General features: G+C 42.9%; 1 protein-coding gene across 7 annotated transcripts in view; it reads left to right on the top strand.

The window, feature by feature from the left end:
* Prox1 (prospero homeobox 1) overlaps nt 1-15,000 on the top strand; it is a 60,733-nt gene that overhangs the window by 28,562 nt on the left and 17,171 nt on the right. For all 7 annotated transcript variants that reach the window (XM_048809397.1, XM_048809395.1, XM_015483650.2 and 4 more), the window contains exon 4: nt 432-626. In XM_048809397.1, the coding sequence (XP_048665354.1) occupies nt 432-626 (195 nt within the window). The remainder of the gene's footprint in view (nt 1-431; nt 627-15,000) is intronic.

The raw sequence follows: 15,000 nt of genomic DNA, 5'->3' as shown, positions 1-15,000 counted from the left end.
ATTCCAGGTCAGCCTGAGCAACTGTCTCAAAATAAAATGGACTGGGATTGCAGTTAGGGGTAGAGTGCCCCTGGGTTCAATCCCCAGTCCCATGTACACAAAAGAAGAGTATACAAAAGCAGTTGTGCTTCTGAGAGATGAAGAATCATGTTTTCCTTAAAAGATGCTAAGCTTAAGAAAAATCTGATTTAGAACTTGAGTTTTCCGTTTGAAATGTGAAGGGTCAGTAATGTGATTTCCATCGCTGGAACGTTTTATGATATTCTGAAAAAAAAAGGTTATTTCTTTTTTGCTACATTTTGGTAGAATTAAATACACGCTTTTCCAGGTAACAGGGTGGAGGGGAACTTTGAAACTGTTTCAAATACGTAAAAAAACAAATGAACAAAAATGGCAATATTCTTATCCTTTTCAACGTTTAAATTTAACAGTTCAACAGATGCATTACCTCTCAGCTCATCAAGTGGTTCAGCAATTTCCGTGAGTTCTACTACATTCAGATGGAGAAGTATGCACGTCAAGCCATCAACGATGGGGTCACCAGTACGGAGGAGCTGTCTATAACCAGAGACTGTGAGCTGTACAGGGCTCTGAACATGCACTACAATAAAGCAAATGACTTTGAGGTAGGAACTAATCTACATTTTTTGGTCATCTCCTTTTACTTTAATTTTTTTTTTTTTTTAAGAAATGTTCCCAAATCTGTTTGGTACTAGTTTGTTACAAGACCATGGACTGGTAGAGTGACAGGCGCAGCCACAATGCAGAGCTTACCATCAGAACCATGGGGAGTTGCCCCTCTACCATTTCCATTCCCTTCCTCTGGCTCTTTAGCTTATATGAAAGACCCACCTGGCCCCAGAAAAGTGAACTGAACAGTCCAAAGGAAAGAGCAGTAAGGAGCAAATACCTCTTCCAGAGAAGAGGCCCCTGTTCCAATAAGCTTTTTCATATTTATCTTCTGGGATGTCAGTTGAGCTGATGCATGTTTTGTGCAATGATAGCTACAAAAGTTGTTTTCAGAAAAAGTCTAGAAATGTTGACAGGGGAGTAATTCCATGGTTTCTAACTTTAATTGATTTTATTAATGGAGGCCTTGGTATGAGAATTTACCAAATACATATCAGAAGAGATCCATCGACATCCCTTTTTGGTTTTATTTGTTTCTGTTGTTTTGGGAGGAGCGGATCATGTGTTTTATTTTGCCTATGTATACCTTTATAAAAACATGTTGCTCTTTGCTCATATGCTCCTGTACTGTCTTGGATAGATCTACAACATGCACATTCTGGATACAAACAAAGCAATATAGACAATTCTAGGAAGCCGTACCCTTGCAACAATGAAAGATGTGTAGCTATGAGTAAGGCATTTCTTTATGGGCTAATGCGGTGCCTCAGCAAACAGTGTTCACCACCACGTGATGACTATCTATGAGACAACACCAGCAAATCTCCCAGTACTCACAAAGGCATTTTGCTGAGCCCTGCAGGCTGAAGTGACAATGGTTGGAGATGGGAATGTGACAAGGGTTCTGCAGGTCGAACCCTCAATTAGGAGAGTGGATGGGCTGTGGCTTGACAAAATTGGTTCATTTCTTCTATCATCCTGGCTAAATGCTGTGCTATTCTAAAGATAGAAATTTTTCATATCTGCTCTTAAGGAACCTTATGTTAATATTCTTGCTTTCCCATTATAGACAGATCACTAGAAATATCCAGGATGTTATTAATTTCAAAGCAAAGAGAACACCTCAATTTGGCCTTGTCAATAAAGGGAACTGATCACCAGTACCCTCTCTGCTTGCCCATTCCTTTTCAGCTCTTCTCCTTAGTTCTGGGAAGTGCACATCAGTTATGGTGGCTTATAAAGAACCAAGTATGCTGGGAAGATGGCACACACCTGTGATCTCAGCAATTAGGAAGGCTGAGGAAGGAGGATCACAGTTCAAGGCCAGCCTCAGCATTTCACAAGAAACTTTTTCAGAGTAAAAAAGGCTGGGGATGTAGCTCAGTGATAAAACACCCCTGGGTTCAATCCCTAGTAGGAAAGAAAGGAAGAAAGGAGGGAAAGAGAGAGGGAGGGAGGAAGGAAGGAAGGAAGAAAAGAAAGAGAGAGAAAGAAAAGAAAGAAAACTAAGTATGCAGACTTAGCAATGGGGAAGTCATAGTTTTTCCTTGAAAGTATAAATGATTATACTGCAAGTTACCACTGTATCTTTTCTGTCCAAAGCCAATATATTTCTTGCCAAACATGTTGTCAATGAAGTTTTTCTTTCGCTGAACACATTAAAATTAGTGACTCTTGGAGTGCTGATTCACTATCCTAAAACCTCTCTCTTTCAAGTCTCAGTTGTAACCGAGAGATGTTTTACTATAATGACAGAATACAAGCACATTTCTTCTACAGCTGAAGAACATGATTATGGCTAAACATTTTAAAGAGATCTTATTAAGAGCTTTATTCCCCACCCCACCGCTTTCTGATAAGTCTATTGATCTAAACCTTAAGCTAAGAGACTTCTACTGTGTGCTAGTGAATTATTTATATTATATTATGACATAAATATTCACCTGCAAGCACAGATCAAGCTTCATAAAAGATTTGACCAAGATTCATGAGATGATTTCTGCATTTCTGCTGTATAACGTACTCAAGGGAGCAAATCCTTAAAGTGCACATTAGGATTTGTGGGGGTTGTTTAAACCTTACCTGGTTGGAATTTAATCCCTTACTCTCAGCACAAGGACCAAAATGACACAAACAGGGGACAATGGCATCAAGAGATACCCAACAAGCTGCTCCATTTAGCATCATCTAAATCCTCCTTTAATATGATTAACATCTGATATTTCTCCCTTTGTGAATCATATCCACTTCCAGCCAGGCCACCTCTCCTTTATCTGCAGTGTCTATTTTAAGACTGCTTCACTGCAAGGAGCATGAGGCCTGGGCAGGAATTTTGTCACTTCTCACGTGACTTTGGGCAAGTTATTGGACTATTCTGGGCCTAAATTCCTCCTTTGCTAAAAACCAGGCTCTTTCCAGAAACGTTGGAAGGAAGACTCAGGAACATGGATGGTGCCCTGTCTGCTCCATGCACAAGCTCTCACATACGTACACTCACATGCAGATGCACCACCACATAGAAGCCCACGATCACCATATAGTTTTTACTTTAGTACTCAGTTTAGCACATTTACTAAAAATGCTTCTGATAAGAGGATCCCTTCTTTTCTGTGCCTTTGAGCATGGAGGTCACTTCTTAAGTGAGATGCTTAAAAAGCCACCGTTCTTATCACTGTAGCTCCACCAGCATGGGCCATGGCTGCGAGCCAAAAGTAGTACAGGCACCTCGAGCTGAATACCTCGACTGATAGCGTGTGTGCTGTTCTACTTTTGCATTGCTGTTTCTCCCCTTCAGATCAAGGTAAATGAGCCCATAATTTCAGTAAGGCAAGTGAAGAGGATGGTAGAGTGGAGACTTGTATACCTTGTTTTTTTGTGTGTGTGTGTGTGTGTGTGTGTGTGTTTTAATTTTAAGCAGAGACCAAATGTGGTAGAGAGACTGAAGTCATGTTTACACAATGACCAAAGAACCAGTCAGTGCAAAGGAATAGATTAACCCTCCTGAGTATTATTAGCTGGTCAAATAACAAAATATTGTATGAATTGTGTTTTTAAGTTTCTCAATCAGTTATTTATAGCAATTATAAAATAGCTAACATTTACTGAGTGTTTACTAATGTCCCTGGCATTCCTTACAGCATTTCAACAATAGTAACTTATTTAATGTGGGCAATAATAAGGACATAGACACTAATAGAAACATTTCAACCTGCCTAAAGCCTTACCATTTGTTTTTTGCAGTCCTGGGAATGGAAACCAGGGCTTTTTGCTAGGCAAGCACTCTACCCCTGAGCTCTGTTTTGAAGTTGTTCGAAATGGGTAGAACCAATAAAGGTGGGAAGAGAGAAGAGGTTTGAGGAGAATCTGATTTTTCCTCCTTCACCAGAACTTTTTCTTTCTCTTCTGTCCTCCTTGTCTCTTCTCAGCTTTCTGCTTCCTCTCAGCTTGTGTCTTGACTTTCTGTGGCACCTCTGTCACTGCTCAGCACCATCCCCCTCTGGTCCCTGCTGCTGATGGCCCTCTGGGCTGGAGGGGTTGCTGACCCCTGGCCTATAGGAAAATAAAGCAGATGGGGAAGGTTTATCGCTGGCAAAGAAGGAGTGGCTTGCATCTCTCTCCTCTTCTGGACCCTGCATTTCCTGGCCTTTATGAGTCAGGACCTTCTAAGTGACAGGAGAGCTTGCTCTGTCTTTTGTATCAGTTTACACAATTGCCAAGATTCTTGGCACGGCATCCAGACTTAGGGTGGTGAGAGCTTGAGATGACCCAGGGGATGTGGAAGAAGACACCAAAGGGGAAACAAAAAACGGACTACCCTTTTCGTTTGTGCTAAAAGGAGGCAAGTTGGCTACATTGCACAGGATGGGGGTGGCTCACTGCTGAACATGAGTTTGCAAAGGTGTTCAGGGAAGGGGTGTTCCATTACGGGCTGCATCTTTCACTCCTGCCTCTCGAGTTTAATGAGATTGGCAACAATAAATTTGTCTTTCCAGGTGTTATGGTATATATTTCCATGCTTCATTCTCACTTCACTTTGAAGAGCTTCCAAAAAAATTTTTTTTTCTTTTTTTTTTTTTTTATGGGGAGGGAAAGCAGGTTTGGCATTCCTTCCCAGTTTTTAAATCAAATTGATACTTCTTACTTTAGGGGCATATGAGTTGGATTTTATTGCTTTTTTTTTTTTCCCCTCTGTCACAACTGTAGCCGGGAAGGAAGGTAATAATGGTGCAGCCAGTTTACCTGTTTTGCAAGAAACTCTCAACTAAGGCAACTGATGTGTGTAACTCACAAGATTCGTTGCACTGTTGAAGGAGCCCAAAGACCTTAGGTTTGACAGCATTAACCAGGCTGGCCACTTCCTATGGGGCAGTTAAAAGAGGTAGAATGATCCAGAGGTTAAGGGTTTGGGGAAACAGTTGAGTGTATGTTGAGAAGGGTGCAATAGATACCTTCATTGGGGTGCATGGAGCACATTTTCTCAGTCTGGGATACCATGAGGTAACTGTACCCCCCCCCCAAAGCAAAGCAGGGTCCCTCTTGGGTCCCTCGGTGGCTAGTCATTTACCTGTAGTCGGAGTCTAAGTTCCAGGAAGAGTGACTAATCTCCTTTGCCCCCACTAAAGGCCTAGGTGTCTTGAGTGTAAGCTTCAGAAATAAAATAGGATGGGGAACTTGATTCATTCCTTACTGGCTTTGTAAATGCCATTTCCTAAGGTCCTGATAGAAATAGCATCTTACCGAGCAGGGGCTCCATAGCAGGGGCTCCATCACAGAGCCTAGTGGGTTTGACGTTTTTCTAGGTGGCATAGGCAAGAAGGGGTACTTCTGCGGACCTCTACATGGGTGCATTTTCTCACTTTCTTCTTGATCACAGAAAATAAGAGAGGCATCCCGTCTGGGCTCCCCTGCACCCACCAACGCATGTGCTCACTCAACCTGTTCCCCTCAACATGCTCCTCTTGCCAGCCCACTCCACTTTCAACCACGCCCATGTTTAAGAAGATTTAATATATTTGGAAGTCTTTCATTCACATTGTCATCTCTTTAAAGAAGAATGAGGACAGGTGGATTTAGGAAGCGCTTCCCTCTGCTCCAAATAGATACTTAAATATGAGTGATCATTTGGCAAACTGGCACATGAGTGAAAACCTTTTACTGCTGTTGCTGTCTTTTGGCCTCGAAGCTGCTGAGCCGTTTAAATGATCACACAACGCACTCTTAGTGGGTGGTGAGGAGGAAAAGGAACACTTACCATTTCTTCCCTTGCCAGTCCCACCATTGACAAGCCAAATTGATCTTTTAAGAGACTAAATGAATGTTCTCTAAATATATGTACACACATGGCTGTCTGGGAACATATTCCTTGAGCAGAATGATTGCCTGGAATTGAAGGAGAGGACAGGACCAGCAGCAGCAGGCTGGGAGTGGGACTGGGGGTTGGGGGGAGAGAGCACCCTGAGCAGCACGAGGCTCCATTTCTTTACCGCTGTCCTTTTGAGATTCAAGGTGTTCATCAGTATAATGAAGCGGGCCCATTGATTTATCATCTATTTGGTAATGTCATTGCATTTTTAGCTCCCTGTGTCTTTTTTGTCATTGGGTTACATTCAAGCACAGTAAGATCAACTTTAAAACCTCCTTACTCAACAGCTTTATTAGTTATAGCATTCCATGACCTTTCTCAACATTCTTAAAGAAAAAGATACAGCGTAATGTCGCTTTACTTTGCTTATTGTCCTTTGTTGGGGTGAACAAAGCATTTTCTACAGTGGCTATAGCACATAATTATACAGCTTTCAATAGCAGTGTCTTGGCACATATCAAAGTTCAGAGGAGCCTTTAGAAAAAAAAAAAAAGATGTTTTGTGGCAGCCTAGGGAGGGTCTCATCTTTCCTTCAGAAAATAGTTCAAGGCTCTTCTGTCAAGCTTCCCTACTTAGAGCTTTTTCTCCTCCTGCTTCATAAAGTTTAAAGGGGGTTCAGTGGAGTTCTATGATCTATTTCCTTTGAAAGATTGTTCCTCGGCACAGAGAGGCCCTTTGACTTCAAGAGTTCACAGATTCGTGTCTTTAGGTATCATATGTCTGACCTTATCAGTTACTCCATTTAATGTAGGAGAAAAAGTCTCAACTCTTTGTGTTTGTCTGTTTTGCCTCTGTGAAATGATTTGGTGAAAAGACCATCCTTTTTAACACACCACTGGAGAGCCCGTTTCTGACTGTAACCTACCCTGTGGCTTTTCTCTCTTTAAAAAAAAAAAAAATTGTCCTTGTGTTTTGTGTATGGATGAGTTCACAGTGAGAATAGAATTATACAAGGGCAGGCGCACACACAAAAAAATCTTTTGCTTTCCTCCCTCACCTCCCNCCCCCCCCCCCCCCCCCCCCCCCCCCCCCCCCCCCCCCCCCCCCCCCCCCCCCCCCCAATGATCTATTGGCTCTCTCGGTGGCTGTACCCCAACAGGCGAAGCATTTAGCAAACACAGAGGCGGCGGCTGGGGTGCTGGGACCACAGTGGGTTTTCCCTTGCTTCGACCTACCCCTAAGGCCTTCATAATTAATTGTCCTTCAGAGATGAGGAAAGTTCAGAAGCAGTGTGTGGAGCGATGTCTATTGTCTGACATTCAGCTCTCCTTGCCTGGCCTCTTTTTCTTCGTCCCACAAAGGGTTATCAATAGGAGAGAGAGCACAAGTTCCCTTCTGGAAGCCGCTGCTGGTGGCTAGAGCTTTCAGGGGGATGTGATCATTGTGTTCAGCCCATCCCGGATTAAATGTCTGAAGAAGTTTGAACAACCTATTGAAATTGAGCCTGTTTATTTCATCTGGATTCAACCAACTTATTTAGCAAAACCAAAGCTTGCTGGAAGTTGCAGGTCTCTTTTGGCAGTGGCAGATAACATTTTAAATCAAATTTTCTCATTCCTTCCAACCCCAACCCCACCCCCACCCCAAGATGGTATGTAACTTTAGCTGTTTGGTTCTTTGTCATTCATAGGGCAGAAATGTTCATGATCACTCATTTCCCCTCAATCCATCAATGTAAATTTGCAACAGGAAATATTTTTTGCAAAGATTCGATTTGGTGAAGCATCAGAGTTCAATTCTTCAAAGTAGATTATGGTTTTGCCTTCAAGGATTGCCTTAAACCAATCTTCAATAATATTTGGTAATGACATAAAACAAATACAATCTGTCCCCCACCCCCCACCCCCTCCCATTTTTTTTGGCTGAGACACAAAATAAAGATACAGTGTGGAGACAGCCACTGGAGAAGTATCGGGAAAGGAGGATTGTCTATTAATGATCATTATACTACTGTATGGGTTAAATAGGGTGAAGCCAAGAAAAACAAATATAATCATTCTTCCGAGGAGCAGTTGAACTGGCAAATTAGTAAGGTTTAAAATAACTGCCCTGTCTCTGCTCATGGCAGCTTCAAGGCTGAAGGGAACCCTATTTAAAGGAAATCTGTGTCCCTGATAGCGATTTCTTTTGGAGGAGGGACCAGCAGGATGGCCACAATCGACTCTGTCCCCAGTGCTCTTTGAAAACAATTTCACAACAGACCTTTTGGTATTTAAAGAGAACCTGAATGTGGAAGTTGACACAACTAATATAGTCATACCAAAAAGGGGGTCATAAAAAATTAAAGTTATTCTTATGAATCTTTCATGAGAAGCAATGAAAAGGGACACTAGTGTAGCCAAGTCCTTTGTGCTTGGAGCTCTTCTTCCGGGCTCCGGAGCTATTGTTCTTTCAGCTCCTCAAACAGACTTTCACTTTCAAACTGACAAAAGTCACTTAAAAGCCAGACAGCTGTACTAACACACCCACCTTACTGAGGAAAAGGCATGGGCAGGTGACGGGCCCTGCTGGGAGACCTTGTTTAAAATGAGCAGGGGCGGCTGTCTCAAGCCTTGCCATTGCTTCTGCGCTCCTTTTGAGGTGGCCCATTTATTGCTCATTTGTGTCCCCTCCCCCACCCACCCAGGCTCCCCAAAATATTGCTTGCATTTCCGTACAGTATAAAAGAAACGTTGGCACCCTTAAAAAAGCACGTGGCGAGGGTCCAGTTCATGGCAGTTGCAAAGACTGGCGAGTTGGACTCACAGAAACTCCCTGTGGCCCCCTCTCTCCTCGCTCGGCTTTCTTCAGCCCCTAACCATCCAGTGCAGATCCCTCTGAAGCTCTTCCCATTTCTGTGGCCTCGTTAAGAGTAGCTGGAATTGGGTCGAACACCCAACAGAGATGAGCAGTCGCCTCACCTGGGGCTTGAAGACATAGATCCCAGGTCTGTCGGGGGTGGGGCCGCGGGCAGGCACCCCAGCCCTCAGGGCCGCAGCCGTTGTGGGCCATGGCAAGTCCTCCCTGCGTGTGTATTACAGGCTTCCCCTCCCCTGTCACCTTGTGTACAGTCTGGTCTGTGACACTGATGGTGATTATGTCATTATTTTGCTCTGGGGGCCCTGGCACATCTGCAGAGCCCAAGCACATCTTCTTTGTTGCGCTGGCAAACGTCCCACACCGAAAATGCTTCATTAGCCCTGCTGCTGGCCTCCTTGCCAGACGCGAGTGCCCAAATCCAGCCTTCCTTTTGCTCCGTTCTTTTGTGTGCCTGATGATCATGTATTCATCTTCCTAGTTCTTCCCCCATTTTTCCTCGACTTCTGAACTCCAGATGTCCCAGTTTTCTTGCCCAAATCACTCTGAAGTCTGTGCTCTCTACCCTGAGCCTATCACTGGCCCTCTCCACCTCTCCTACGTTTCCATTTCCCACATGAACAGTGACTTTGAATAGCTCCCCACCACTCAGGACTCAGGTTTTCAAAAACTTGCAATTTGAAAATGTACCAAGTGATAGGTACTTGGCTGATGATGGTGTCGGATGTTGTTTCTGCCTTTCTCCTCCATCCCCACCTCTTTCTCCCACTCCCTCTTTCCTTCTTTATTGGCTCCTGCACATGGCCAGATTTTACCAATTTTCTGAGAGCAGTTTAAAATGTGAGTATGGGCAACATCCATTATGCCTTGCTGTGCAGGCTAGAGTCCTCTGAAGGTTCCTTTTCTCTAAATGGCATCTTCCTCTCCTCTCTACCCTCTACCAAAATCCACAGCCCCCTCTTCCTGCTGCCATAGCCTCCCCAATCTCCACACTACTAGGAGATATCTAATCAACTCTTGGCTGTTTCAGAAAAGAACTGAAAGATTCCCCTCTCCCCAGTTTTATTCTATATATTTACCAGAGCTGCAGATTCTGTTCAGGTGTTCTGGCTCCTACAATAACCGTCGTCAATTTTAGAGCTTAATATCTTGGGCTGTGATGGGTACTACATAATTGGTATGTTTAATTTCCCCTTAAATTTGAATTAATTATTCTGTGTTAGTGTGGGATGAGAAGCTTCCCCAGTAGAGAGTTTAACCAGTTTTAATCCCCTAACTATTGGAGCATGTTTTATAAAGTGTCTGAGTACAATATAAGATTTTAGTTTGGAAGTATAGTTAAGGGAGTGAGTTCATATTTTTATATGGGGATCAAGGACAAAGACCCTGGCAAGGAATTTTTTTTTTTTTAAAGGAAGGAAGAAAGAAAGAAAAAAAAAGAACACAGAAAACCTTCCTCTGAAGAATGAGTTGGTTCTATTGTACCAGGTTCCTAAGATTTCCTGATATACATTTTAAAAATAGACCCAAGAATATACATGAGCCCTGTTCCAAGTATTTATGAGCAACATAGCTGAAGACAGTAAGGAGAGAGGTGGTCAGAGCAGTGGTCCCCTCCCAGCTCCATATTAGCCCTGGCAGGGAGCATTTGGGGAGAGACTAGTATCCATCGTTGATTGACTGGTTTTCAAATATATCCAGAATGTTCCTAGCCTCCAGTGTTGGGTCATTATGGTTTTATCACTCGTGGGTTTGTTTAAACCTTTTTTTACACTTAACCCTGTTCTCAGAATATACCACTCCTCAAGATAATAATTCTCTAAATTTATTACCTGCTGTGAAAATAGTACCTTCTTTTTATGGCTCTTGAAGTGATTCCCCTGGAACTCCACAGGGATATCCCTTGTTATAATATCCTGGGATTTGTGGATGGGGTTGTGGCCATATTCTCCATTTCCTTTCTGATTTCATAGACTTTGATCATTACTGCCCCTTAATCTTCATCTCTCCAGATTAAGGAGCTCTAATCCTTTTTAAAAGCCTAATCTCATACAGTAAGTGGGCTGCCCCTGATCATTTTAGCTCCCTCCTTAATGTGCTTCTGGCCTGTGCTACTCCGAGGGATAGTTACAGTTGCTAAACCGTGGGCAGAAGTCCTGGTATATATGGCTGAGCCAGTTTGGTGACTGTGTCTCATGGGCAACCCAGTGGAACTTTTTTTGTTTGCTCTACAAATTTGTTCTCAGATGCTGGATTTCTTGAGTGGCTTTTTCAGTAGCGCTTATTGGTTAAAATGATCCCATGAGGGGTCATTTTGCTAAATTGCCCAGGCTGGCCTTGAACTTGCCATCCTCCTGCCTCAGCCTTCTGAGTTGCTGGGATGAAGGGCACACTGTTTCTGGCTAGTAAACATTACTTTAGATACAGACATCACCTTGAAATCTTAAAAATAAAAAATGCTCTGGGGAATAGTTCACTGTCAGTGGCCCTAGACCAATCCTAGTGTAGAATTTAAGAACACCGAGGCTAAAACCCATCAAGTCAAGATCAAGTCCCAGCTCTGCCACTTTCTAAAAGCAGTGAAAGTTGAGCAAATATCTTTGCCATCTCTGTACCTCAGTTTCCTCATCTGTAAAGGAGGGGACATAATAGTACCTATCTCATAGAATTTATAAGAATCAAACTAACCTACATGAATTTATTAGCACAAAGTAAATACTATATATACATTCATTTGTTGTTGTTGTTGTTGTTGCTAGGTTTGAATCTAGAGGTGTTTAACCACTGAGCCACATTCTCATCCCTTTCTAATTTTTATTTTGAGACAGGGTCTTGCTAAGTTGTTTAGGGCCTCACTAAGTTCTTGAGGCTGACCTCAAACTTGTGATCCTCCTGTTTCAGCCTCCCCAGCCACAGGGATCACAGGCATGTGCTGCCACACCTAGCAAGCATTCACTTTTATTTGCTTATGGGGCCAGGTTATTGTAACCTTGTTGCTGCCACCTCACCAGAAGCCCAACTATGGTGTCATCTCTTGCTGACTCTCAATAGAAAAATAAACGGGCCAGTGGGGAGCTCTGATCAGAATTGGGACAGATATTGAATACCAAACTGGTTTCTCCAGCCCCAAGTATGACAATGAAGGTGATGCCAGCCTGCAACTGTTAGGGAGTTCTGGAGTCCTCCGTTCCAGATGAGAAGAGCAGCAGGGAATTGGGGGTGGGGGACATTGTCCTGCAGGGTCTGCCTCTGGCCACACCTGCCTCACTGACTCTAATTGGCTTACCTGGAAAGGATTACGAGCCTTGTTCTGGCCCTGAAATGCTATCACTCGAAGACAGAGGACATCCTAAATTCTCTCAGGGAAGTCTCTCAAGTCCTGGTCACGATGCAGAGCTGTGTGCCATGAGTGTGGAGGCCCTGGGAATCCAGATGGCATCCATGCGGGGCCACTTCTACCCTGGTGACTCTGCTGCAGCTTAATTATCTCAGTAGAAATCTCCAGGGGGCCCATTGTCGGTTCCTCCCAAAGCCCTCTTTGCAGATCTAAATCTCAACAGTGCCCTGGGAGACAGGGAGACTCCCTTCCTGGGATTACAGAGACTAATTTTTCAAATTCATAAACAATTTATTGACTAAATGAGCACTCGTAATTATACTTGCTGTTCACTTTTTATTTCCGTGGCGTGGCCATTCGGAGGAGGTGAACTGTATCGGTGGGGCCCTTGCACTTGTGGGATTTCTCAGAGGTGGTTCAGATGTGAATAAGCTAAGAGAGCTCATCTGTGTACATGTCCCTAGCTTTTCACGTGGGCCACACCTCCACATGGCAATCTGCATTAATCTATGACACGTAACATCTCAGTCAGCTGTTTGAGAGAACATAACTATCTTCACTTCTAGGCTTGGTTGGGAACTTTCTTTCCCTTAATTTAAGTATTCCCAATGGTAGTAATCTAGACTTTAAAAGTCTCTTCCATTTTTGGGGGGTGGGGGTGGGGGCAGGGGTTGTAAGCATAGTTTGTGGTGGGTATATATCAAATCCTTGGACAAATCATTTCAATATGTATTTTTCATATTTCTTGTGGTTACTGCAACCAACTTCTGTATTTTGTTGTTGTTGTTGTTGTTGTTCCTAAAGTTACCTTAACACTTTTAATTAAAATCTGGTACTAAAGGTGACTGGAAACAAGGAGGGTGGCGGAGAAGGGGGTGGAGGTAGCAGAGAAATGACCTGGTGCTGGAGTAGGTGGAAGAAGATGAAAGGCTGAGGTTTCAAGGCCACTGCTTTTCCTTGAATATAGAGACTATCTTCAAAGATTGATCATTTTCAGTGACCTGAAGGAGTAGGGCCAGCCCTTGGTATTGACAGCACTCTAAGACCCACCCCCACACCAAACATTACCCAAGTCCCCTTAGCTGTTGGGAGGGGTCTCATAGCTTCCCAATGCCCCTGAGGCCATTCTGGAATCCCTTTCCCTTTCCAAACTATTTACCTTTCTTGAAAAATGTGATTTCAAAAACCCTTCAGAAGTTCTTATGTAGCTTTAAAAACACAGTCATCTCTCTATATTGGTGGGGAAATTGGTACCAGGACCACCCCAGTGCCAAAATCCACAGATGCCCAAGTCCCTTATATAAAATGTCATCATATATCATAGATTACATATAATCTACGCACATGCTCCTGTTTATTTTAAATCATCTCTAAATTATGCATAATACCTAACACAATGTAAATATCATGTAAATAATTGTTGTATTGTTTAGGGAATAATGAGAAAAAGTATGCACATGTTCAGTACAGATGAAAAATTGTTTTCAAATAGTTTTGATCTTCTGGTGGCTGAATCTGTTCATACAGAATCCACAAATTTGGAGAATTTTGCAAAGGGTAATTGCAGAGGAGAGATTAGCAGAATTCCTTAGAAACCCAAAACAAAATTTCTCTAACAGACTAAAAATCTTATAGTCAAAACCAAGGGATTGCATTGAGATTGATCATCCTGTCCTTTCTTCAAAATGATCCAGAGTTTATTTGGGGTGTCATAGGCTATGACCAGCAAAGTGTCAAGATCCCCCATGATCTGGTGCTCTCTGAAGCTCTCTTTGATTGGCATCCATATCACAAGGGCTTTTTATGATGCTTACTATGAGCAATGCTGTCCTCATTGTCCTGCCTGGGCCCCACCTCCTAACGGCTTCTCCCTAGTCTCCTTGTTCATATTGCTCCATCCACAAGAATACAAGGCACGCAGACCTGTTTTAATATTGGCCTAAGCAAGGTTTAATTATGAAGGGAAAGCTGCTGCAGAAAACAATCACGTAATGCATTCTCCATCGAAACAGGAGTAACTGTGGATTATCTGTGCCCCAGCTTCCCTTCATGCAATATTGGAGTATTCATGCCATGTTGTTTTTGGATAATCTCCCATCTAAGAATGGTACCAAGCTTGGCCCTATTTATTTCAACACCTTACCTGGTAATTGTAGCAAAAGATGAATTTCAAACACTATCAGCTTGTCTTGAACTCAGTAATTTCTGGGCTGTCTTGATGGGAAGTCTATTAGGACCACAGAGCCACTAGTGCACTGGCTGCAGTGTTTATTTTCCTAGCTATGTATGGAGCTGATTGGTTAGATGTGTCATGAAGCATGGATAGATTTTTCTATTTGGCACATTTAAATATTTAATGGTAGAAAAACTTCCAATGAAAGGTTCCTAAGCAAAGCAAGGCAAAATTGAAGTCTTGCCATCCCTGGCTATCTGTGTGCGTGGTTTATTTACTCTATTCCCATTGACAGGGGCAGCCTTAACTGCATCTGAAAAATGGCATGACATTGCAGGTTGAATTCGGGTGAGTCAATCCAGGCTCCCCCACAAGAACAACTGGTGTGCTGACCCAGTGAGGCACACAGGATTAGTACAGAATGAAAGAACATTAGGCTTTTAGAAACACTGGTAGCCCTTAAGTTTGGCTAAGTGCAGGATTTGGCAAACTGTGGCCTGCAGGCCAGATCTGACCCTCTGTCTGTTTTCATGAACCTTGCTAAGAGTGGCATATATATATATTTAAATATTTTATATATTTTTTTTTGTTCTGGGGATGGAAACCAGGGCTGCAGGCATAAGTTTTCTACCCCTGAGCTACACACCAGCCCTCTCTCTCTCTCTCTCTCTTTTTTTTTTTTTTTTTTTTTTTTTTTTTTTT

This window comes from Marmota marmota, unplaced genomic scaffold, assembly GCF_001458135.2.
Source record: "Marmota marmota marmota unplaced genomic scaffold, marMar, whole genome shotgun sequence".
Taxonomy (NCBI): domain Eukaryota; kingdom Metazoa; phylum Chordata; class Mammalia; order Rodentia; family Sciuridae; genus Marmota; species Marmota marmota.
This window is presented reverse-complemented; position numbering and strand designations above follow the sequence as displayed.